Source organism: Thunnus thynnus, chromosome 22 (assembly GCF_963924715.1).
Source record: "Thunnus thynnus chromosome 22, fThuThy2.1, whole genome shotgun sequence".
NCBI classification, from domain to species: domain Eukaryota; kingdom Metazoa; phylum Chordata; class Actinopteri; order Scombriformes; family Scombridae; genus Thunnus; species Thunnus thynnus.
This window is the reverse complement of record NC_089538.1, coordinates 17,537,304-17,560,423: the sequence shown is the minus strand read 5'-3', so window position 1 is coordinate 17,560,423 and position 23,120 is coordinate 17,537,304. Positions and strand designations below refer to the sequence as shown.

The 23,120-nt window shown below is 40.7% G+C and overlaps 2 protein-coding genes and 1 long non-coding RNA gene across 11 annotated transcripts in view; 2 read left to right on the top strand and 1 right to left on the bottom strand.

The window, feature by feature from the left end:
• The window catches only part of arhgef11 (Rho guanine nucleotide exchange factor (GEF) 11), a 22,543-nt gene extending 13,029 nt beyond the window's left edge, over window positions 1-9,514 (top strand). For 6 of the 7 annotated variants that reach the window (XM_067578939.1, XM_067578938.1, XM_067578942.1 and 3 more), the window contains 15 exons: window positions 663-739; window positions 864-989; window positions 1,354-1,471; window positions 1,587-1,735; window positions 1,840-1,915; window positions 2,001-2,183; window positions 2,282-2,363; window positions 2,457-2,537; window positions 2,642-2,697; window positions 2,821-2,973; window positions 3,184-3,417; window positions 3,839-3,946; window positions 4,141-4,448; window positions 5,727-5,859; window positions 5,968-9,514. In XM_067578939.1, coding sequence (XP_067435040.1) covers window positions 663-739; window positions 864-989; window positions 1,354-1,471; window positions 1,587-1,735; window positions 1,840-1,915; window positions 2,001-2,183; window positions 2,282-2,363; window positions 2,457-2,537; window positions 2,642-2,697; window positions 2,821-2,973; window positions 3,184-3,417; window positions 3,839-3,946; window positions 4,141-4,448; window positions 5,727-5,859; window positions 5,968-6,017 — 1,934 coding nt within the window. In that variant the 3' untranslated portion in view covers window positions 6,018-9,514. The remainder of the gene's footprint in view (window positions 1-662; window positions 740-863; window positions 990-1,353; window positions 1,472-1,586; window positions 1,736-1,839; window positions 1,916-2,000; window positions 2,184-2,281; window positions 2,364-2,456; window positions 2,538-2,641; window positions 2,698-2,820; window positions 2,974-3,183; window positions 3,418-3,838; window positions 3,947-4,140; window positions 4,449-5,726; window positions 5,860-5,967) is intronic. The other variant, XM_067578943.1, reaches the window with a different exon arrangement.
• Window positions 2,917-11,798, bottom strand: LOC137173998 (uncharacterized). Of its 2 annotated transcripts, none has more exons than XR_010925254.1 (3): window positions 11,359-11,798; window positions 10,585-10,784; window positions 2,917-3,005 (listed from the first exon to the last, which is right to left on the bottom strand). It is a non-coding gene; the product is annotated as an uncharacterized lncRNA (long non-coding RNA). The 2 variants fall into 2 exon arrangements; XR_010925255.1 differs by having other exon boundaries at window positions 10,585-10,734.
• LOC137173992 (vang-like protein 2) lies at window positions 10,775-23,120 on the top strand. 2 transcript variants are annotated; one of them, XM_067578944.1, is made up of 8 exons: window positions 10,775-10,992; window positions 15,005-15,255; window positions 16,114-16,237; window positions 16,330-16,937; window positions 17,726-17,862; window positions 18,454-18,589; window positions 18,689-18,935; window positions 20,443-23,120. In XM_067578944.1, the coding sequence occupies exons 2-8, from the start codon at window positions 15,185-15,187 to the stop codon at window positions 20,698-20,700; spliced, it is 1,581 nt and encodes a 526-aa protein (XP_067435045.1). In that variant the 5' UTR covers window positions 10,775-10,992; window positions 15,005-15,184; the 3' UTR covers window positions 20,701-23,120. The 2 variants fall into 2 exon arrangements, with proteins under 2 accessions (XP_067435045.1, XP_067435046.1); XM_067578945.1 differs by lacking the exon at window positions 10,775-10,992 and adding an exon at window positions 11,727-11,822.

Genomic DNA, 23,120 nt, shown 5'->3' with positions numbered 1-23,120 from the left:
CATGTATGTGGAATTCTGTGCAGTATAGAAATGAAAAGAAAACACTCTTGCACTGTAATTATAGGTATAATTAAGTATTTCATATTTTAAAAATAATTTTTTTGGCTTAAGAAGAATTTGACCTTTAATAGTGTTCAACTGTTTTAGAATATTTTTTAATTAAGTAATGAAACATTCAGAAAATTTGAGGAACCTCTGCATGACTGTGTCCTTTCTTGTACCGTCACTGCCTACTTCTTCTTCTTCTTCTTCTTCTGCTAGTATTTCTGTTTGCACAATAAAGGGAGCTGTACTGTGAGTCAACATGTATTCGGGGCTGTATGTTACTACGTAAATAATAATAAGCAAAGCAAATACCAGGCAAAGGTTATTACTGTGAAGTGTAGTTTCAGGCTGTAGCTTCACTGTGTCAATATGTGTTCTGGGGTTAATTTTCAGTCATGGATGCTTATGATGTCACATGACTTATCACACCAGACTAGTTTGTCTTGTACTGTATCATGTTGTTTTCATGTGTTTTTGGAAGATTTATTTATTATCCTATTGGTAGAATGACATTTTATTTAATCTGAACCTTCCTTTAAGAGGGACAAATTAGCATTTTCCAACTTAGCAGTTAAAATTTAGTCCCCAACCGTCGCCTCTGTATCGTTTCTTTGCAGCGAGTCTGTGCGAGGCGATGAAGAAACGAAGAGAATCTCCCATCGTGCAAAACATCGGGGACGTTATGCTGGCAAGGGTGAGTTTAATAACCGCTGCTGTAGATTCATCATCCATCACTGTATCTGTGCTGTAATGTGAAACCTTATTTGTATATGTAGGATGTTAACAGTAGTGGTTTTTTTGTGTGTGTGTGTTTGTAGTTCGAGGGCGCTGCTGGAGAGGAGTTTCAGGAACAGGCGTCCCAACTGTGTAGCCAGCAGTCTCAAGCTCTGGAGCTCATCAAGAACAAACAACGTAAAGACCCTCGCTTCGCACACATCATACAGGTACAGACGCACACACTTCCCGCTCGGACTTCAATGCAACAAACGCTCGTGTGCTCCTGACGCTCATGCAACGAAAACATCCCTCGAAAACAAGATTATCTTCTTGATTTTACCTGTAATTTCTATAGTCGTGCTTAGGATTGTAGATTTTCCACATTTACCAAGATGATTATTAGCATTATTAATATTAGTTGTATGAGTAGTTGTGCTTTGAGCTATGAGGGAGCAGGATTTCAAACACCTTTTTTGTTTCCTTTCACTGTAGAAAGTGCAGAACAACGTAGAGAGCATGTGTTTCTAGATCTTTTCCATCGTAGTTAGTCGGTTATGTTCTTTACATGTCGATTTGTTGACTCTTTTTCAGGAGTGTGAGGCGAGTCCTCACTGTCGGAGGCTGCAGCTCAAAGACCTGCTGGTGTCAGAGATGCAGAGACTCACGAAGTACCCTCTGCTGCTGGACAACATCCTCAAACACACAGACGGTGAGCGAGTCAGGAGATCTGTCGTATCAACGGAGGAAAATGTGTCATAAAAGTATATATATATATATATAGTTTGTTTTTTTTAAGACGGATATCTTTTGTGTTTCTCCTATAGCCGGTTCCGCGGACCTCCCGGCACTCCAGCGCGCCCAGGCGTGTTGCCGAGGGATACTGCAGGCTGTCAACGAGGTCGTCAGGGAAACGGAACACCGGCAACGCCTCAGCCAATACCAACGCAGGCTGGATGCTGCTCCTCAGTTCAAGGTAGTCAAACAGTTCATGCTTGTTTTTGTGTGGTTTTTTTTCTCTATTCCTTTTTCGTATTGTTCATGTTGTAATAGAAGCTTTCTTTTACTCTTCTTTCTCAGAATCTGGACTTGAGCACTAAGAAAATGATCCATGAAGGTCCTCTCACCTGGAAAGTCAGCAAAGACAAGCAATTAGGTCAGTATCCCTGCAGTGACACGGCACAGTATCATCAGTTTCGTTTCATAACTCTTATTCACATGTCCTCTGATCCCTTCATCAGAGATCCAAGCGCTGCTGCTGTCAGACTGCCTGGTCCTGCTGCAGAGGGCCCCAGACGACCGGCTGCAGCTGCGATATCCATCCCGCTGGCTGGGTGGAGGCGGAGGAGGCAGCGGAGACAGCAAGACCTCTTTCAGCCCTCTGGTGAAGCTGGACTCGCTGTTAGTGCGCTCAGTAGCTACAGGTGAGGCTGCAGTCACACCTACAGAACAGCCTTTGTATCAAGGCGTTACAACTGTCCTGTGTTTTTGTGTTCCCGATAATAAAATGTCTCCTCTCCAGACAACAAAGCCCTCTACGTCATCAGCACCACGGAGAGGCAGATCTACGAACTGGCGGCTGGGACGTCATCGGAGAAAAACACGTAAGCTTCTCTATATTTAGCCTCAGTAAGTATCAGGAACCTTGATTTTGCTGTGCTGTACATTTGCAGGATGTGTTGATTTCTGTTTTACAGCTGGAAAGACTTACTTGAAAAGACCATCGCATCATCTGGTGGTTCATCACCGCTGATCAATCACGGATCCATGCCAATATCGTGAGTAAATGTGATATCTATGAATACTAAATAAAGGAATGTGTTGGCTGGAGAGTGTGTTCTCATTTGTTTCTCTCCTGTGTATAAATGTGTTTTCCCAACAGTTCCCCCAGTCTAGGCAGCGCATCCCCAGTCTCAACCAGCAGTCACGTCTACACAGGTAAGAAGCGCTTTATACTGGAGAGCTACAAATATGAAAACTGTCTCTAAATGTATATGAAACTTTGTTTTATGGCTTAAAACAAAGACTAACTTTACCTCCCAACTGTTTGAAATCTCCCAGACAACTCTATGACAGAGCAGTCCGATTCCATGGAAACTCATTCCTCCAACGACGACATCGCGCTCTCAGCCGACACACCTACGGACCAATCAGGAGCTTTCATCTGCGGCGAACGACAAGCAGTTGGTGTTGCAGAGGCGGCTTTACAGGACGGTGAGGAGAAACCAGAAATGACATCATCATCGCTGCAAAAAAAAAAAGCTTTCATCTTTGTATTTAATAGTAAAAACATGAGCTGAATATATTTAGATTTTCAGTTTATAATCGTGTGGTTTAATTCTTGTATTTTGCTTCTTCTCCTGTAAATGATCCAGTAATTAATCTTTCGAAATCCCAAATCTAATTAATTTTATACCATCACAGTTGAAACACTAAGGCAGCTCATATTACGAGATCTGGAAGAGGACGCCTGGAGTCACGACTCAGACGACACACCCACCAACGAGATGGCCAATGAAAGGAGCTCGTTCGCGGAACGTCAGCGGCCGGAGTCTCTGGAGACCGTCCTCAACTTCAGCGCCAACGAATGGGAGGCCGAGCCCGAAGAGGCTCCGCCCTCAGACGCGGAGCAGCCCGGCGTTCAGGTCGTAAGGAAAGGTAACGGGGAAAAATAATCGATCCATCACCTTTTTATTCTTGATTGGCTTCAGGATCGGCTGCTCACTCTCAGTTCATTCAATTCTCAGATAGTTTTATAAATTAAAAGCATAATTTCTTATAAATAAAATAGTTGATTGAACTGAAAGTGAGCTGTGTGTCCCTTTTTTTTTTTTAAATCTAGTTTTCTACCTTCCTCTGCATGTTTTCTCTGCACTCGGTGATTCAATATTTTGTTTCTTACACACTTCTTCTTCTTCCCTTTTTTTTTTTTTTGTCTGCTTGCTCTTCACAACACAATTACACACTTACTCCAATATCTCACTTTCTTCCGTAACTCCTTTTCCTCTCTTATTTCATTCACGTACAAACACACACTTCCCCCCCCCCCCCCTTCATCACACATCTATCCTCTGCATAGCTGTGGTTGCGGGTTCTTCTTCTTCTTCTTCTGTCCCCGATGGCATCACTGGTGATGTCAGCCTCCTCTCCAACCAATCATCCAAGCCAAGCGAGGCCGCTACGCAGGGTAATGATGACCACGTCGGTCGAGCGCTGTGGTTTTTATGCTTGTTTTTGTGTGTTTATATTGTTAAGAAATTAATATTCAGCAAGATAATAAACACAGAATTTAATCTCAACTTGAATAGAATTGAAAAGAAGATCAGAGTTGTTTATTTTACTCCTGAGATTACTCACTAACACGCTTTGTGTTCGCTCTAGGGAACACTTTCTACTTGGTAATGCCTACAGAACAAGGAGAGAGCGGCACCGACGACCTCAACGACCCTCCCACCCCTACAGCCAGCCACTTCCCTCAGCCTCTGGAGGGAGCAATAGCACCACAGACGCAGTCAGAGGAGGCAACGCCGGCCTGCGGTTCAGAGCCCAACCAATCAGAGGCTATGCAAACGGAACAGGAAGAGGAAACGGGACAGTCGCATGCCGGGCAGCAGAGTCACGTGATCAAAAACGTGGATGAGATTTTTCTCACCATCGAGGGGTTGATGAGCAAGTTGCGTCAGCTGAAGGTGAGTTTGTGTTTAAGTGGCAACAAGAGGGAGGCCATGTTGATCTTTTTGTCTGAATGCAGGGCTGATGAGCTGTTTGTCTCCGTCAACTCTCCTCCCATTTAAACATAGAAAGCATAAATTGTGCTGTTGATGGCTTCTGGGAAATTTTAGGTTCCCCCCTCGTATACATCTAGCAGCACGTCATCGTCACCTGCTGCAAGGAGGTTGACACGCTGTGTCCAAGAGATGAAACTCATTTCAGCTCTTAACAGTACACTACCTTAGTGTGGTTGAGAGTTTCATCTTATTAAATATGGACCAAAAGAAAAGAAAAGTTATTTCTTTTTAGTTTCGCTTTTATGCTCACCCTTCCCTCTCCGTCTATCACGCAGTCTCCCCTTCTCTATATTCTCTCATGCATGGGAACTATGGGCTCATGGGCTAACTAGTTAGCAAGGCTTATTTGTGTGTTGGGATGATAAATAGAGAGAAAGTTTGTATTTTGTCCTCCTTGACTAGGAAATTTGAGATGTGCTACCTTTTCATATTTTTGGAACGTGCTCACTGGATCTTGGGTTTAGCGCTCCACTGAGAACCTCATTGTTTAAATGCAACGTCCTTCTCCAATTCAATTTTTTTTTTCATCTTATGTGATATGAGATTACTCTATAATGTGAAATTTCCTGCTTAGTTTTTAAAATAATTTACACAACAGACTGTGTCCTTTGCTTTCTTTTGTTTCTATGTTTTAGCATCTATTTGTCAGGAGGTTTTGTCTATTTTCTTAAAGGGTCAGTAAGGCGGCTCCGCCCAAAACAGCAGGCAACAAGCTGAGCCACTGGGGCTTTTATTTATACATTTTATAATAGTGTGTCCATGCTGCACTTAAAATGGTGTTTAAAGGCAGAATGAGTAGGATTTCCCCCCCCCCCCAAAAAAAACAATGAATAGACTCATACAAAAATAATCCCTCTCAGTCATCACCGATGACACACTCATCTGCAGACTCTGCCTGTATTTTTCTTATGCGCAGGGTGTGAGAGCGGGACTCTATAACTGTAGTGACATAGTGCTGCACTGCAGTGTAGAGCTTCTGGTGTCGTTGAGCCGAGGAGGAGGAGGAGGGGCCAACTTTGAATGTTGTGTTTACAAACAGCTGCCAACAAATCCTGCTCATCCTGCCTTTAATATTCACTCGCTTTAACACAAACACACATTTTTCACTCGTCACCAGTTGGTGTAATTATGTTGTACTCGTATAATTTGGGCTTTTCTGCATTTTCATCCCTTTTACAGGAAATAGAGAATGCCCATCATAAACTATTAAAAACCCTCAAAGAGCCTTCTGTCAATCAGGAGTCAGAAGACCAACAGTGTCGCTCGGCAACCGTCTCCAGGACACCGTCTCTGGATCGCGGCTCAGGAGACGGTGAGCGAGAAGGATCAAAGTTACAAATACATTGATTTTTTTTTTTTTTTTTAGCCACATCAGTGAACAATATAGTCATTTTAACTTTGTTTTCTTGAACCCATCCAGGCAAAGAGGGAAGTCCAGCAGAACCCAAGATTCTGTCGACTGGATTCTGAGGTCACAGCAGAGCGGATTCAGTCACACGCTTGAATCGTTGGCATACGGACGCACCCCATACGTACCCACTGTCAGACTCAGGCACCTCAGCCCCGCCTCCCCTCGCCCACCCTCCTCCTCCCCGTACCCTGCATGCACCGGCCAGTGGAGCAGAACCCAGGAAGGACCGTAGCCATGTTTTGTTTTCCGTTGCCCTGGGATACCAGGAAGCTGTGGTCAGACTAACCTGGATTTCTTGTGGTCAGCACAACCTCTGACTTGAACCAGAGGCTCGAGGGAACCCAGGAGAAAGTGAGGACAAAAGTATGAAGAAACAAAAAAAAAAGGCAAAAGACAAGTTGACTGGTGAAGAGAAGAGGAAAAAGTTGGAACTGAAAGTTGGAGGAAAAAAAAAAAAATGACCAAGTTGGATATTTGTGAAGGAAAATGAGTTTATACGTCTTGCTTTTAAGCGCTGGTTGAAGGAAACGGAGCAGAAAAGTGTTGAAATGTTAATTTAAGGAAAAAAAAAAAAAAAATCAGAGGGACCCATCACCCCAGCACTTTACCCACAATGCATCCCTCTGTCATGTACGTCCTCTACAGTGGACTGATCAGGGACTGGAGACGCCACTACTGGCTTTTATTTAGGGGCCGACGCTTGAGCCAAGATGGCCTCCGGGGGTCCCCCTCCCCCTCCCCCGCCCCCCACCTCCCCACCCCCACCACCACCACTCTCCACTGGTTGCTTTACACTGAGTTCACCTGCCATCACGGCCGAAAGACTGTGTCTATATAATTCAGGTTATTTGCACTGGGTAAGGAAACCATTATCACACACACATACGAGCGTCATTTAACCGCTTTCCATTCATCTCAGACGTTTTATCTCCACACGGCGGGAGAAACACTTCGAGTTAACGTTGTTGGGAACAGTTTCAGCCACACTGACATATCCTGAAGTCTTCTTTTTATGTAATAAGATGGCTGTTTGGAAGCATCAGTGCAACATATTTGATCATTATATGGGTCATAAACTGTTCATGTTTTACGTTCTGGAAACACTACTGCGCTGTCGACTACTGAAATGCTGTCGGGGTTTTTTTTTTTAATTTTTCAGCGCTGCTTCAGAGGCAAACAGGGATCTCAGCGATTTTTTTTTTTTTTTTTTTTTCAAATAACAAAGCTCAGCGGATTCGCACAGCCGTTCTGATCATGTCGCGTCGTTTCGGTTCGAAAGTTCGGGAGATTTAGGACGTTTTTTTCCAGGCGACGCCGACCGTGAGGAAAACACAGATTCAGACGTAGAAACTTGAATATTCAGTGCAAACCTGTTTTGTCACTCTGCCAAAAAAAAAAAAAAAGAAAGAAAACGCCGCTTACATTGCCTGTCAACACTTTTTAAAGATTTGACTGTGCATCCTTTACCCCTCTACAATGCATTATGTGTGTGTGTGTGTGTGTAAATACCACGGTGAATACTGTGAACCAGCAACTTTCCCCCCCCCCCCCCATCTACTGGTCATACTATAGATTGTGTTTACACCCTTTTAGCCCACATCCAAAGCCAATAAGGTACTTTCTTTACCAAGTAGCTCTCTAATGAGAAACCCCCCCCTCCCATCTCCTCCCCCTCTTCTGCACAGAACAACTCTTATTTATTGGGAGAACAGAAAAGCTCTGTAAATTTTTTTGATTTTACAAACTCAAGTATATGCACATGATCCAAGTTTTAAAAAAAAAACAAAACTGCTATATGCAACTGTTGGATGAAGCGAAAATACAGTGACGTTACAGATGATACACTTATTCGCTTTCTTCCCTAAGAGTTAGACGAGAAGATTCCAGCTTCATATTTTATATGAGAGCGCTTTCAATCTTCTCGTCTAACTCTGCGCCAAACAGCGAATAAGCATATTTCCCAGAATGTCAAACAGTTTCTGTAACGATTGTCATACGTGGGAGTAATTTAACGTCCTCGATGTTCAGAAAAGTTTTTGCACGCCTCGGTCGAGACGCGTAACCAGACCAACACTAAAGTCAAGTGCTTTCCCCCCCTCTAAAGTCCATCTGTTTGGATTTAATTTGATTCACACTAGACATGAAATATGTGTTTAAACTGTTACGAGGAGAGACTTTCTTATCAAGGAGTTCTTTTGTGTACCGGTTTAAATGTTTTTCCTCTTTCTTTCTCTCAAGCCGAGGCAAAAACCACACTGGACTGAATTTTTATTTGTTTCAAATACTAAAAAGAGGAGCGCTTTAGCGAGACACCCGACCTCTTTACCAGCTTCCAAACCGAACCAAACAAGTAGCCAATCACATTTTAAAAACACTATCATCAGCTGACTCTCTACTATTATTAAAACAGTGTTTCACTACCTGGTGGAAGGTTTTCACTATTTAGCCAACACGCCCCTGAAGGAGGAGTCGATAAAGCGCGTGACTTGTTGTCACGTATGTACAGGTTTAAGGAAAAGAAAATTAAAAAAAAAAAATGCAAATAAAAGTGAAAGCTACTGAGCTTGTTTTCACACTGACCATGTATGAACGTGCAGAGGTATTTGTGCTAAAATGTAAAAATGTTCTACCAAAGTGAAATATCTCCTCAGAGGTGTTGAAGGGAACACTGCTTGTTGATTTTTTTTTTTTTGTTTGTTTGTTTGTTTTTCTTGACATTTTGGCTGCTGATTATCAGGCATCTCAGACCAGGAGATGAAAGATTTCTTCATAAAAAGTAAAAAAAAAATATTCCTTAGATTTAAATCTTTCCGTATTAAGACACACGTTCATCACATGCAATTTCAAAATATGTTTTTTTGTCCGTAACGTCGGATCATCACTTGGTCTGAGCTGTCTGAATCCAAATCACGATCTCTTCCTCTCCTCTACTAAAAAAAAAAAAAAAAAAAAAAAAAAAAAAATCTCTTTCCACGCGTCTCCTCTTCTGTCCTCCCACCTCTGACTGCAGCATTTTTCATCTCCAATTTCTACCTCTACACTACAGTTTCTTTGTACTCTTCAATTATTTCTTTTTTTTTTTTTTTTTCATACATTTATCTTGTACATTGACATCAGCGTTACGGCCCCAACAGGCTGTAAAGAAGCTAAAACTGATTCCTTTTTTTTAAAAAAAAAATTTAAAAAAAAAAGAAAAGTTGCACAAACTAAACTCCCTGCACAGTGCAAACTACTGTATGCATACACACGTCTTTAACTATCATCTCATTGTCTTTTTTTTTTGTCTTTTTTTTTTTTTTTTTAAATCTTGTTCACTCATGTAATATAGAGATCAGACCCACATGTTTTATATATGTTAATTTTTTTTTTTCTGTAAAGCCTTAGTCCTCGTATTTGATTTTATTTTTGTAGATATGATTAAAAAAAAAAAAGGATGTATAAATTATTTTCTTCTCCCTTGTTTTTAAAATGGTGAGATTGTTAGCTGCACAGAAGGAAAAAGAACTTGTGTCAGATTCATGTGTTTGTGAGATTAAAAAGAAACTGGATAAAGAAATCTGGAGTCGTGACATCATATTCACTCATAATTGCATGAATTGTCACCATTTAATGTTTAATATTTTGAAATATGTGGTTTTTCTTTAGTCATATGAGCTAAACTTGATTGAAGAATATATGCTTCAGTGTTTTTTGGGATAAAGAGAACAGAGAATGAGGAGTGTTTGTGTAGAAGAAAAGGCCTCTGCTAGTTAATATAGCTGCTATTTGTGGGGTTTTCACTGCTGGCTGAGGGAAAAGAGATAATAGTAGTTCAAATAAATTGTTATACTGAATGAACAGCAAGCACGTGACCGGAAATTAAGCGTTCGTAGCTTGAAAATAAAAGAAAGTTTGTCAAATTTTCGAAAGTGACTAAGATTTTCAAGATAATGGTTAACCAGTATTAGAGATAAAAGGCTGATCTTCAGTATTTTGTTTTAAATATCCTTCCATTCCCATGCAGATGTTATCTGACTTTTAAAGAAATATATAACAAATACATACAAACACAGTTTTTCAAGAGGTATCACTTAAATATATAATTTAATATCAACAAAATGCAGCATGGAGAACAAAATCCCTTTAAATGCTTATGTCAAACCGTAAAAATACAACTTTCACATGGATTAGATATTGAGATAAGAGAATATTGCAAACGTTTTAGGGGCACTGGCAGTCATTTTGAAGGCTTTGTGGAAAGATTGTACTTGGGATAAAAGCTGCACTATGTATTAAAAGTGTATATTTTTAAATAATATAACTAACTTTCCTAAAATAACATTTTTTTAGATAACATTAATTGCGTAACTAATAATGTTTTGAGAATAAATAAGTAAACATTTTGCTATGATGGTCGTTTTTTACAGTATTTTCTTACAGTATTTTATTCTCATTTGGTAGTTTTTGCCTGTTAAACATGGGGGGAGTTAATATTCAAGGGCTTTTATATTTGAGTGTCAGTCCTTTTAGTACATAATGGCAGTAAAAGACAACTGAAACCATTTTACAAGATCATTCATTTACATCAATAAATGTGTGAACCATTGTGACGCCCTAAATTCTGGACTTTATTTTGAAAATCCTTACCGGAAGTTGCAGATGTAGCTCCTCCGTCCAGCCTGACGGTGGAGCGGGAGCTGCGGGAGTCACCGGTGCTGCATGACCGCACTGAGCCGCTCAGCTCAGCGGGACTCCGCTGCTCAGCAGATGGATGAGGAGCGTGTCGCTGCTCCGGAGCTTCGTGATTTCCAGCCGGAAAAAAAAAAAAAATAACAGACAAAAACAAACTGTGAACACAAAGAAGGATCAAGTTACTCTCCGCTTGTGGATGAGCGCAGAAACTACAGCCAGATGAGAGTCGAGAGACCGTGAATTTGGAGCCTTTTGGAGGCACTTTTGTTGGATACGCTCTGAATTGCTGCTGCTGCTGCGCGGCTCTTTGTGCTGCTGGAGAATTTGCGGTGCAGCTTTTTTTCCCCCAAATTGGGAAGAAAGGTAAGATGTTCCTGCGGGCATGTTGGGTAAAATCTTTTGTCTGTCATTTAAATGACAATGCCGTCTGGTTACTGCAAAATCTACACCATTACTTTTGCTGCTATCTTTAAAAAATAAATAATTTCTTCATTCGTGCGCGACCACCCTCTCTGTAAGGACTGATGAGTTGGCAGATAACTGAATTGACCGCAGATTCACTAATAATGAGTCTCACCACCAGTGTGAAATGCAGCCGGTTCCTTTCATCACCTGAAGCTCGTTAACCGGGTTAAATTAATTATGTTTTTCTTGCAATTTACCCATTTTGCGCTTTTACGCACGGCGTGCCAAATGGAACACTTTTGATTTCTAACCATGGTGACGTACATATAAGTAGAGTTTGCTGTGTGGTCACCGGTCTGCTGCTCACAGCGGCATCACATCATGCTGGGTGTGTTCTGCTTTGTCTCAAACACTGACTCGTTTTGTTCCCACCGGTGCGAAATCAAAGTGTTTTGCGCGCAGCTTCTTCCCTCAACACTTCACTGGTTTCCAGTGAGCTTGAACTCATGCTGTGTGTGTGTGTATGTGTGTGTATGAGTAATTTTAAGGCCTCGAAGCCTAGCCTCGGGTTGCTTACAGGAGTCAGTGTTGAGGCAGCAGCCACGCCTCGCTGGCCCACTGCCACCCTGAGGCCTGGAGGCCCCCGGGAGCCACACAGGCAGCCCGCAGCATCCACCTGAGGCTGCACGGCGAGAAACACCCGTCTGAACAAGCTGTTTCAACCACAGCTGGGACTAAAAATCTGCTGCTGTCATGAAAGCAAGAGGGAGAACATTTCACTTGTTAAAGTAAATCCAACTTTTATTTTTAGTTTTCGTGATGTGTTTTTAAAGATGATTAATCTTTTGCATCAGCAGAGATTCACTCTTTAAGGTTTAAAGACTGGCATCTCAGCTGCAATCCACAGAAAATTGATTGCCAACTATTTTGATAATCAATTAATCATTTTGAGTCATTTTTTAAAAGAAAAAATGCTAAAATTCTCTGGTTCCTGCTTCTTAAATGTGAATATTTTCTGGTTTTACAGCAAACTGAATATCTTTGTGTTGTGGACTGTTGTTTGGGACAATATAAGACATTATGGTTGCATCTTGGGCCTTGAGAAGCATTTTGCACCCATTTCTCACATTCTATAGACCAAACAACTGACCAGCAGATTAATCGATAATGAAAATAATCGTTATTTGCAGCCATACTGGCATCTTTAGGATTAATAATTTGTAAACTGTGTAATTTTTTTAGCATGATAACTGTTTACAATGGTCGTCCTGTGTCCACACTGCACGTGGAAAGTCTCACATAACAGATGATGCCAAACACGAAACTCCCTTGTAAATCAATCAGCGGGGGATTGATTACAGTGGGAGAGGCTCGTCAGTGTGATCGATGGCATTGATAGTCTCAGACAGGGAGAGCTGGTTGTGTTTATGTTCACGGTTGAGTAGTGCCGTGTTAAATCAAGAACAAACACGCATTGTGTGTTCTCACGTTACTCACTTTGGTGCAGCAGTGAAGGTTAAAGCTCTATCTTTACTGTCATGCTCTTGTGTGTTGCGTGTGTGTGTGTGTGTGTGTGTGTGGACCAGGATATGGCAGTAAAAAGCTTGTTAACTCTGCATGAACTACAGCAAAGACCCAAAGATAATTTTTCATGCCGTCCAGAGACTCTGTGTCTCCAGGATTTTCCATTTTTAACCATAAAGTGAGACGAGCGCTCCGCCCTGGTTCCACTTATCCTTCCTTTTTTTTTTTTTTTTTTTTGTAATATGTAGAGATTTGTTTTTACCTCTAACTGCTCACAGACACAAAGGATCATTTAACTTTTATAAGGAAAATTGCGCAAGCATGGGTGGGTTATATTTAGAAGCCCATGTGAGATGTTGGATTGTGTTGATTTAATTTGTGAACATCATGCCTCCCCACTGAAATGTCATCTTTATCTAACACGTTCAGTGTTTTCCAGTTTACAGACCCAGCTTTTATTTAACACATGTCACAACTCATCTAAACTCTTTTTACTCTCAGGCTGTGCTGACATTAAACTGTTAAACTAACTAAACACATGCAGGGAGATGTTTTCATGCTCCTAACAGCCTCGATATGAGGTTCAGGCCTCATGGTTTTTTAAAAAAACACATAAGTGGCATCCTTTTGTATTCTATTTCAGGAGCACTGAAGGGGATTATTTTAGTTTTATTTACTCTTTTGTAAAAGAAATATATATCTGCATGTCAGATGAGTCAACATGAGGTCTCAACACAAGGGTTGAGAAATGATTAGCCAATGAATTGATTAGTCGGTAACTATTTTCATCATCAATTAATCATTTGAGTCATTTTTAAGGCAAAATCGATAAATATGTTCTGAGCATGTTCCTTTTCTCCTTTTTATTTTAAATCAAATATCTTTTGGTTTTAGACTGTTGTTCATACAAAATGAGATATTTGAAGACTTTAGACTCTTTCCAACATTTCATAATGAAAATTACGACTGTAAACGATTATTTTCTTGAATTGATTTGTTGTTTGGTCTATAAAATGTCCGAAAATAGTGAAAAATGTCAATCACCATTCCACAAAGTTTAAGATGCATCCTAAAATGTCTCGTTTTGTCCAAACCGACAGTCCACAACCCAAAGATATTCAGTTTACCATCACAGAAGACTAAACAAACCACTAAATATTCATACTTGCGACGCCTGAACCAGAGACTTTTAGCATTTTGTCTTGAAAAAAATGACTGAAAACGATTAATCGATTGTCAAAATAGACGGCGATGAAATTTCTGTCTGTCAACTAATCGTTGCAGCTCTAGTTGCAGGCCTATCGTGAAGTGTTGTAGATCCTCAAAACTGAGATGCATTTTCAAGGCCTTACGAGCGCAGCCGTATGTGCCTGCTTACAAATGTCCCAGCTGAGACGTCTATGTGTCACATGGAAGCCATTACTGAAACCTGAAGTATCCAATGTGGAAGTTGGACACAGGAGGTCATTGCACAAATAGAGAGCACGAGGAGATTTGTTATTAGATTAAGAGTCTGCTTGTTCTACAGCCAGTTGGGAAAGTACCTACAGTCTGGTTAAAAACTCAAACAAGAGAGAAATATCCTTAAAATCAAGTCCGAATCGTTGCCTGGTAAGTGTCTTGTCTGTGTTTCTGTCTTTTGAGGTGTGTCTTTGTGTGAGAAGGGGGAAGAGAGAGGGATGGGTGAAGAGTTGATGTTCTGGTTGCCATAGCAACTACTCCCCCCCCAGCCCCCCTTCTGTCTTTTCTCACCCGTAGCCTCCCATTCATCCCCATTGTAGTAGCTAAGCTCTGTTGCCCTTGGAGACCACAGGGGACAGTTGGGGAATGTGGCGTCTGGGCGAGTATGTATCACACATCGACTCAAATCAACACCACCCTTCCCCAAAAAAATTTTAAGTATTCAAGCTAAAAGCAAGCTCACATAAAGTCTTGAGCACGTTTCGTTTTTGCTGCTGACTCGCACAGTAACAGTAAAAAAAAAAAAGGAATATTTAAGGCTCTGATGTTTGACCTCTACTCCTGCGTGTCGTGCACACGGGAGGCTTGTAGCTGAGAATAGAAGGTGGTGTAATTGCCCTTTATTGGCTGAGAACGCGCTCAGGGCTAAATCACTTGAGTTTCCTCCATAAAAACTCCCTCAAAGCGGAAGAATGGGCCCAGCTTTGTCCTGTGCAACTGAAAGCACACACACAGACACACACACACACACACACATCTCACAGTGCCAACATTTTAACAGTCCTCTCTCTCTTCTTACTTGGTGTTTCCCTCTGAGACGTTTTTACTCGTCTGATTTGACAAATTATCTTCCTGCCTCCCTCCTGTTCTCTCTTCATCTCTCTTCTCTTCACTTGTCTTTGCCTCTTCCAAGCTCACCATTTCTATAATTCATCTTTCTCCTTAACACCCCCCCCACCCCCTGTTCTCCCCTCTTTTCCCAAAGGCCTCCAAGATAGATTCCCTCAGGAGTAAAGTGGACTTGCTGCGCCTCCCTCTGACCCTCTCCTCCAAATCCATCAGCCACCGCAAGAGTCAGCTGGGTGTGGTCTGGGAGAAGGGCGGCGGCGGCGGCGGCTCAGGGGCAGGAGGGGCCCAGAAACCCCGCCCACCGCTGGCCTCCGACATGGACAACGAGTCGATGTACTCGGGGTACTCCTACAAGTCGTCCCACTCGCGCAGCTCCCGCAAACACAGGTATAGGACCGTAGGTTTGGCTAATTTATCAGCAAGTAGAGCGACAATTAGTGATTGTTTTCATTAGCTTTCATTTGCCACTATATTCACCAGAACCCAAGTTTACGTCTTAATAACATTCAATTTCAAATATTGCAAATATTCAAATTTCAGAAGTCGGAAGAAGTTAAATAGTTCCACTATTAAATGGAGTTTGTTTGCAATATTATATGCATTTTTAAATATGGAAAAAAGAAAAGAAATATGTAGGAATGAATAAACTAGAGTGTAAACAATTAATCTGCAACTATTTTGATAATTGATTCATTGCTTCAGTTTGATCTTTTTTTGTTATATGTGATAGTAGCCTCAAGATTTTGCGTTTTGGACTGTTTATGAGACAAAACAAAACATATAAAAATAAATTATGATGGCCATATTTCAACATTTTGTCACATATTACAGAACAAAAACGACTAACTGATTAATTGAGAGGATAATCTACATTTTCGATTAATCAGTAATGAAAATATTTGTTAGTAGCAGCACAAGAATAAACGACACTATGAATAAAGGCGTAAATAAATGTTACCAGATATGCTCCCCCCTGTGGCAGTATTGAAAAAGACAATATAGTTACATGAAATATTTACATATAGTGGCTTTAAAAGTTAAAACAGAAAAAAGTCCCCTCTGGTACCATTTAAGTATCATAAACTTCTCCCCTCTCATGGTTTTTTGCAGTTTCTCAGATAAGAGTTTGATCACAATAGCTTTCAAATAATCACATGAATGACGAGTAGATTATAATGTATATATCCTGCTGATGTAATTATTATTGTCTATCCAAGACTTACGCTTTCTCTAATGTCTCTGCAGGGAGAGGAGAGACAGACATCGCTCAAAGAGTCATGACAGCAGCATCCGCGGAGACAAATCTGTGACCATTCAGGCGCCTGGAGAGTCGCTGCTGGACACGGAGTCCACCAGAGGAGACGACAGGGTCAGAGTTTAAGAATCTCTTCAAGCGTTTCTCTACAGATGTCTTCTCTGTGGAGCTACTATCACCAACTCTCTTCTCTCTTCTTTTTTCAGGATGACAACTGGGGCGAGACCACCACGGTGGTCACTGGCACCTCCGTTGACAGCATCTCCAATGAGGACCTGACGCGGATCTCCAAGGACTTGGAGGACTCCTCGCCACTTGAGTGCCGTCGTTACCTCGCCCCAGTGTTGGGTGCCATCCTGGGGCTCTTCGCCCTGGTCACCCCTCTGGCCTTCTTGGCCCTCCCACAGCTGCTTTGGCGGGACACGCTGGACGCTTGCGGCACGCCATGTGAGGGTCTTTACATTTCTCTGGCCTTCAAGCTCTTGATCCTCCTCATCTCCACTTGGGCGCTGTTCCTTCGCCCTCCCAGAGCCACTCTGCCGCGCTTCTTTGTCTTCCGCTGTCTGCTGCTGGCGCTGGTTTTCCTCTTTGTGGCGTCTTATTGGCTCTTCTACGGGGTGCGGGTGCTGGAGCCCAGGGAGACGGACTATAGGGGGATTGTGGGATATGCGGCATCTCTGGTGGATGCACTGCTGTTCATTCAGTACCTGGCGCTGGTGCTGCTGGAGGTCAGGCACCTGCAGCCTTCCTTCTGTCTGAAGGTTGTGAGGACCACAGATGGAGCCAGCCGCTTCTACAGTGTGGGACATCTCAGGTTAGTGTGTTTTTTTTAATATTAATTTTTCTATCTGAGATATCCACTGTTACGTCAAGATATCGCCAAAGGCATTTATCAGATTTCAGTCAAACTTGGCAGAGTCTGGCCTCAGATGAAGAGGAGCTAATTTGTTTTTTGTGCAGATAGCGCTACAATATGGTCAAAAATGCCTTTTGCCCATTTATAGGCAGCACAACAGTCACATAAATGGACTGTATATGGACATAATTCAGTGGCCATGAGCCAGACTCACTTGAATTTTTGCACACTTTGTCCATTTGTACAAAGTGACAATATTCCAAGACAGGATTTCAGCATCTTCTAACATTAAAACAACAAATACAGACAATAGTGCAGCATGAGGTTGTTCTCTTTTGAGTGCTGTCAAGTCTGAGAGATATGATGCCTTCATTTGTTCAAACTGAGCACAAGATACCTGATGAAATTCACTCTGAACTTAAAAAATATGCAGGAAATATAATGGGACATTTTTTTTTCACAAGCAGATCATTCCCTGCATGCTAAAGCTAATATCTGGTTACCAGGTATAATTTTACATAACACTACTGAAGGTTGGGCCTAATTTGCACACAGTACAGCAGTCTTTTTCTCATGCATGCAGCCCGCTGAAAGTGGCTGTTTTCCTCTCCTGGTGGTTCCCCACTTCCTTCATGTGCATGTTACGAGAGGCTTTAAGCTACAAGGCTGTCAAGGGTGATATACTGATAACAGCTCTGCGTTTTGAAATATGCTAGTCTAATGGAGGAATTTACTTTTTCTTGCAGTATTCAACGGGCAGCAGTGTGGGTTCTGGACCAGTACTACACTGACTTTCCAGTTTATAACCCTGCCCTGCTCAACCTGCCCAAGTCCATCCTCTCCAAGAAGATGTCTGCCTTCAAGGTCTACAACCTGGGGGAAGGTAAAATGATCTTGGCTACAGTCTTATGTTTGATCTTATTACATTATCATAGTATGCTGCCAACTGTAAAAATAATACAATGAAATTATGATATAATTACATCTAGAATATGAATTATATTTTGGTTTAACACTTTTTTTGTTTACTAGATGATTCCAAATGTGTTATTTTATAGTTTTGATGTCTTCAGTATAGTTTCAAAATGTAGAGAAACCTAAAAACCTACCATTAAATACCTGTAAATTGCCCTATTACTGTAAATTAATATGAAATGAAGGGACCTGTTAAATTAATATGAAATTACCGAAACAATTTGTAAAAGAGCACAATCTAGATGCATAACAGCCATAACTACACACACACACACACACACACACACACACACACATATACATATATATATATATATATATATATATATATATATATATATATATATATATAATATAAATCTCTTTTCCAAGAGAGATCTGGCCAAAAGAGCAGCATAAACATTGTTACAACAATAAACACAAACAATGCTGCTGCTCTGTTGCTCTGTCTGCAAATGGCTCGATTGGTCCTCTTTAATTTCAGCGTTTCTTTCCACAGAAAACAACACCAATAACTCCACAGGGCAATCCAGAGCCATGATTGCAGCTGCTGCTCGCAAAAGAGACAATTCCCACAACGAGTACTACTACGAGGAGGCAGAGGTGGAGCGGAGGGTCCGCAAACGCAAAGCCAGGTGAGGAGAAACCTGCACAAATACATGCATGCAAACAAAAACATATGGCTTGAAGTACAAGGATATGACGGAGCTTCATACCCTTGTTTCTCCTCACAGACTGGTTGTGGCAGTAGAAGAAGCCTTCACTCACATCAAGCGTCAGCAAGAGGATGAGGCAGTTGCATCCTCTCCCAAACACCCCCGTGAGCTGATGGACCCCAGGGAGGCTGCCCAAGCCATCTTTGCCCCCATGGCACGGGCCATGCAGAAGTACCTTCGCGCCACCAGGCAACAGTCCTATCACACCATGGAGAGCATCATCAACCACCTGCAGTTCTGCATCACGCACAACATGACCCCCAAGGTAAGGAGGGTAATTTCAAGTAATTCATGCTAATAATACATATTTCTATGTATATTTCATTTCCAAGTTTATTTGTTTGTATTTTATGTATTTGTATTTTATGTATTATATATAGTGTAGTTTTATTTTTGTTGTTTTATTGGTTTTTCTTATATATAAACATTTTATTGTTATCCTGAAGAAAAACGGAAACAAAAACATTCTTTGTGGCAATATACACAAGTTCATAGATGACCTTTTATGAAAACATAAATATTAAGATGAGTAAAAAAAAAACAATATACCCATGAGTACATCATACAAACAAAATAAAAAACAGCAAAAAAGAAATGACACACAAAAAAATCTCAATTAAAACTCAACCAAACACAATGTACAATATCACTTACAATCAAAATAATATAAATAGTAAAAAATACATACATACATAGTTCTAAAACTTGAGGTATATAAATGTATATTGAAAAGCTCCTTGCAAGTCAAAAGCCACGGCGTCAACCTGCTCTAAATGCTTTGTTTGCAACATTTTTTTCTACTTTGCCGATGAGCTGACATCAGCTCATAAATGCCCATAAACAGCTGCCCATAAACAGCTGTTTGTTCCGTAACCTTGGTTGCTAAGGTTGTTGCTAAGGTTTTTCCATTTGTTGTTTGCGATTTCCACTCACATATTTCAGATCAGATTTCGGATTGAACATGTACGGATGTATTTGAGAAGTTGACATTTCGAATAAAGAAGAGAAAAAGTAGTGAAGTCCTACTAATATGTGTTTATTTCATGGTTTGTTGACATTGCTTCTGGAGCTGGAGGAAGTCTCCCAAGGGGCAGCTTTGGAGAGCTGGCCAATCAGAACAAAGTGGCTAATCAGGAGGGGGACTTTAAAGAGACAGGAGCTAATACAGCCTGTTTCAGACAGAGGCTTAACTGGGGGGCTGCTTAAGGGTCAATATAAGTTAAATAAGGATTTTTTTTTAACTATAAATCATGCAGATATTCTAGTAGAGCCCCAGATTAAAAACATAGACCTGTAAATGTGCATAATATGTCCCCTTTAATTATTTTTTGTAATTCTTATCATTATTTGCACTTTGTTTCATTAATTACTTTAATGGAAAGTGGCATGTCGTCTGCATATTAAGCAGCTTTCTATTATCTGAAGCATATTTTGAGCTTCCCCTCTCCTGTGAGGATCCAGGTGATGAATGCTGTACTTTCATTGCAGAAAATATAACCATTCAAACCCAGAAACCCAGTGAAGATCAGTTTTATATATATATATATATATATATATATATATATATATATATATATATATATAGGTAATTGTTAATTGTAAAAAACATACCATAACTTTAGAGCTGCAAATGAATCAGTTCAGCTCTTGTTTAATTTTAAACCCTGCCCCTTCATGTCAGTAAGGATCTGGTTAAGAGTATTTGCTTAATGAAACCATTAAACTTGTTTATATATATATTGTGTGTGTGTGTGTGTGTGTGTGTGTGTCAGGCTTTCCTTGAGCGTTACCTCAGCCCAGGTCCTACCCTCCAGTACCTGGACAACAGCAGGGGGCGCCAGTGGACGCTAGTGAGTGAGGAGGCAGTGACGGCCTCTCTACGTCAAGGCCAGGTCTTCTCCCTGAGAAGGCTCGACTTTTCCCTGGTTGTCACGGTGACGCCCCTCCCCTTCCTGCGTCTGGGTGAAGAGTTTGTTGACCCCAAAAGCCACAAGTTCGTCATGAAGCTCCAGTCAGAGACATCTGTGTAGGAGGTGGAGATGAATAATGGACAAAAGAAAGGAGGAGAATGGTGACTTAAAGATACTAATTTTAGTGCTTTCAGGGTCTCTTTTTATACATTTTAGTCTTTTAGTTATTTTTCATATTTGTTGGTAAGCATGATACCCAAATATGCAGAGAGGACATGGCTAAAATGTCATGAAACTGTAATTTAATAGTCCACTTACAGAAAAGAAAAGACAAGGCAACAGATACACTGTCTGACCTTGTTCCGCTTTTGTTTCTGGTGAAGTATAAAATTAGACTGACTGACTTCTGATAATGCACCGCAGACACTGCTTCCACTACCCACTGAAGAATTAGGACTGTTTTATATAGTATTTCACCACAAATTGAATGAAATACATTCTGTTGATTAAAAATTTGATCCTTTGGTTAAAAAAGGAATGACTAATTGAGTCTATGAATTGGATTTTAGCCACATTTTGTAATGGTGCAAAATTTATTCAAGAGAATATACCCAGGTAGGACTGGACTGTCTGTGGTCAAGTCTATATTCAAGACTTCTGAGTGAGCAGGAACACTATACAGTTGACTTTTTTTATGCACAATCAGACTTGGTTCAATCTTTGTCAGAGCTGATCTTACTTCTCTTTCATCTTTTTACTTGAACTTCTTGTTTGGCATTTTACAGGTTATAAACAGACTGGAATCCAAAACAAAACAATCACCTAAAAAGTCCCCTGACGTTTTTTCAGTTGTTGGATGTTGACTGGATTCACTGACTGAATCAAAGGGAGGTGGAACTACTTTCGAACCGCTTCCTCTTTTTTGGATTCCCCCTGAATAGTTTACATGTATACTCTCCACTGACAGTATTTAATTATGAAACACTGGATGGACTTGACACACTGAGCAGTTCATAAACATATTGTATTATTTCCTGTTTAGGTTTTGAGGAATCACCTCTCATTTCTGGAATTTTCATTTTATGGCTTACACTTCTGCACTGAACAGAAATACAACTTTCTAAGCACAATGTCGGCTCAACAGAGGGCCAGTTTATGTCCAGTAACACTGGTAGCAGATGTTTTCAAGCTCTGCATATGAGATTGATAAGCCAAGTACAGCCAATGTGCTTCTTTTTGGCAGCTTGATGTTACTTTCTGACTTTGATATTTTGCGGAGTGCGTGTGTGAATTTGTGTGTGTGTGTGGTTGAACATGGCTGGACAAAGAGGGTAACGCCCCAGGGCCCAAGACCACCAAGGGCCCCAAAAGCCCTGAGTTTACTTGATGTACAGTACCAGTAAAAAGTTAGGACACACCTTCCCATTCTCTTGAATGAAAAAATGTGTCCAAACATTTGACTGGTACAGTAGGTAATTTGTTAATTCCAAATTTTCTTTTAGGAACTTTCACTGTCTACATACAATATAAACTAAGACAGATCCTTATCTAACCATGTGGCCTTGTCTCATAACAGTGCCCTGTGTCAAACTAATTGTAAGACCTTAAAGCTACTACTGGACCTTAAAACTAGTGCCCCACTGATTTATCATCAGTATCAGTCTAACACTGTCGGACTCATGATGTGAATAAAAAAAGTATTAACATGAATCCCGCAGAACCAGAGATGTCATCTTTTTTTTTTTTTTTTTTATTCCACACATTCCTCTTCTTTGTCAAAAGCTGGTGCCAACATTACCCACAATGCAACTCAACCATCAACTGTTGGGTCTGAGATTCTGGTGCATTATGCTAGTAACTGCTAACATAGCATCAAGTTGCTATAGCGTCAAGCAGAAATGAGGAGCAAGGCTACAGAAGTCTAGTAACCTCACTTCTTTCTAACTCAACACCCCTGGATTTTAATCATTTTCAAACTTTTAGTCTTCAGCCCCAACTGACCTGAAATATGCCCATTAGAGTTCCCCAATGCACAAGGCACAAGTGAACATATTCAAAGTGTTTCTTTTGTGACAATGAATTGATTATCAAAATTGTTGCAGTTTGATTTTATGTTGATTAATAGACTAATAATTCCAGCTCTAGTGGACTAGTTGGTTTCTGGTTGTCTGTGGGAAATAATGAACCTGCCGTATTGACAGTCAACAGGGGCACAACAACACATTTTCAACCCCAAACAGTTTAATCCGGCCATGGGTTGAGTTTTTTGTGTGTACATTTGTGTGTCTTTTTGCTACTCAAAGATGTCCTTTTCTACACTAAAGAGAGAGATTGTTGTGTCACTCACAGTTTACATGTACATTTTAATGCAGTTTTGGAAGGTAAGGTTGTGCTTTTCCTGTTTATTGATCGATTTGTTCTGCCGTCACTTTGTTGTATTGATTCTAAGCTCCCTAACAAACACATTCTATTTACTGTTACACTGTGTTTAGAACTGAGTTGATGTGAAAGGTTTTTAATAAATAATGTCATCCTTTTGA

Excerpts from the sequence above, each read along its gene's own strand:
- LOC137173992 (XM_067578944.1), top strand. The coding sequence starts at position 15,185 with ATGGACAACGAGTCGATGTACTCGGGGTACTCCTACAAGTCGTCCCAC. Across the intron at positions 16,238-16,329 it reads CCACCAGAGGAGACGACAGG|GATGACAACTGGGGCGAGAC; the intron begins GTCAGAGTTTAA and ends TTCTTTTTTCAG. Across the intron at positions 18,936-20,442 it reads CGCACAACATGACCCCCAAG|GCTTTCCTTGAGCGTTACCT; the intron begins GTAAGGAGGGTA and ends TGTGTGTGTCAG.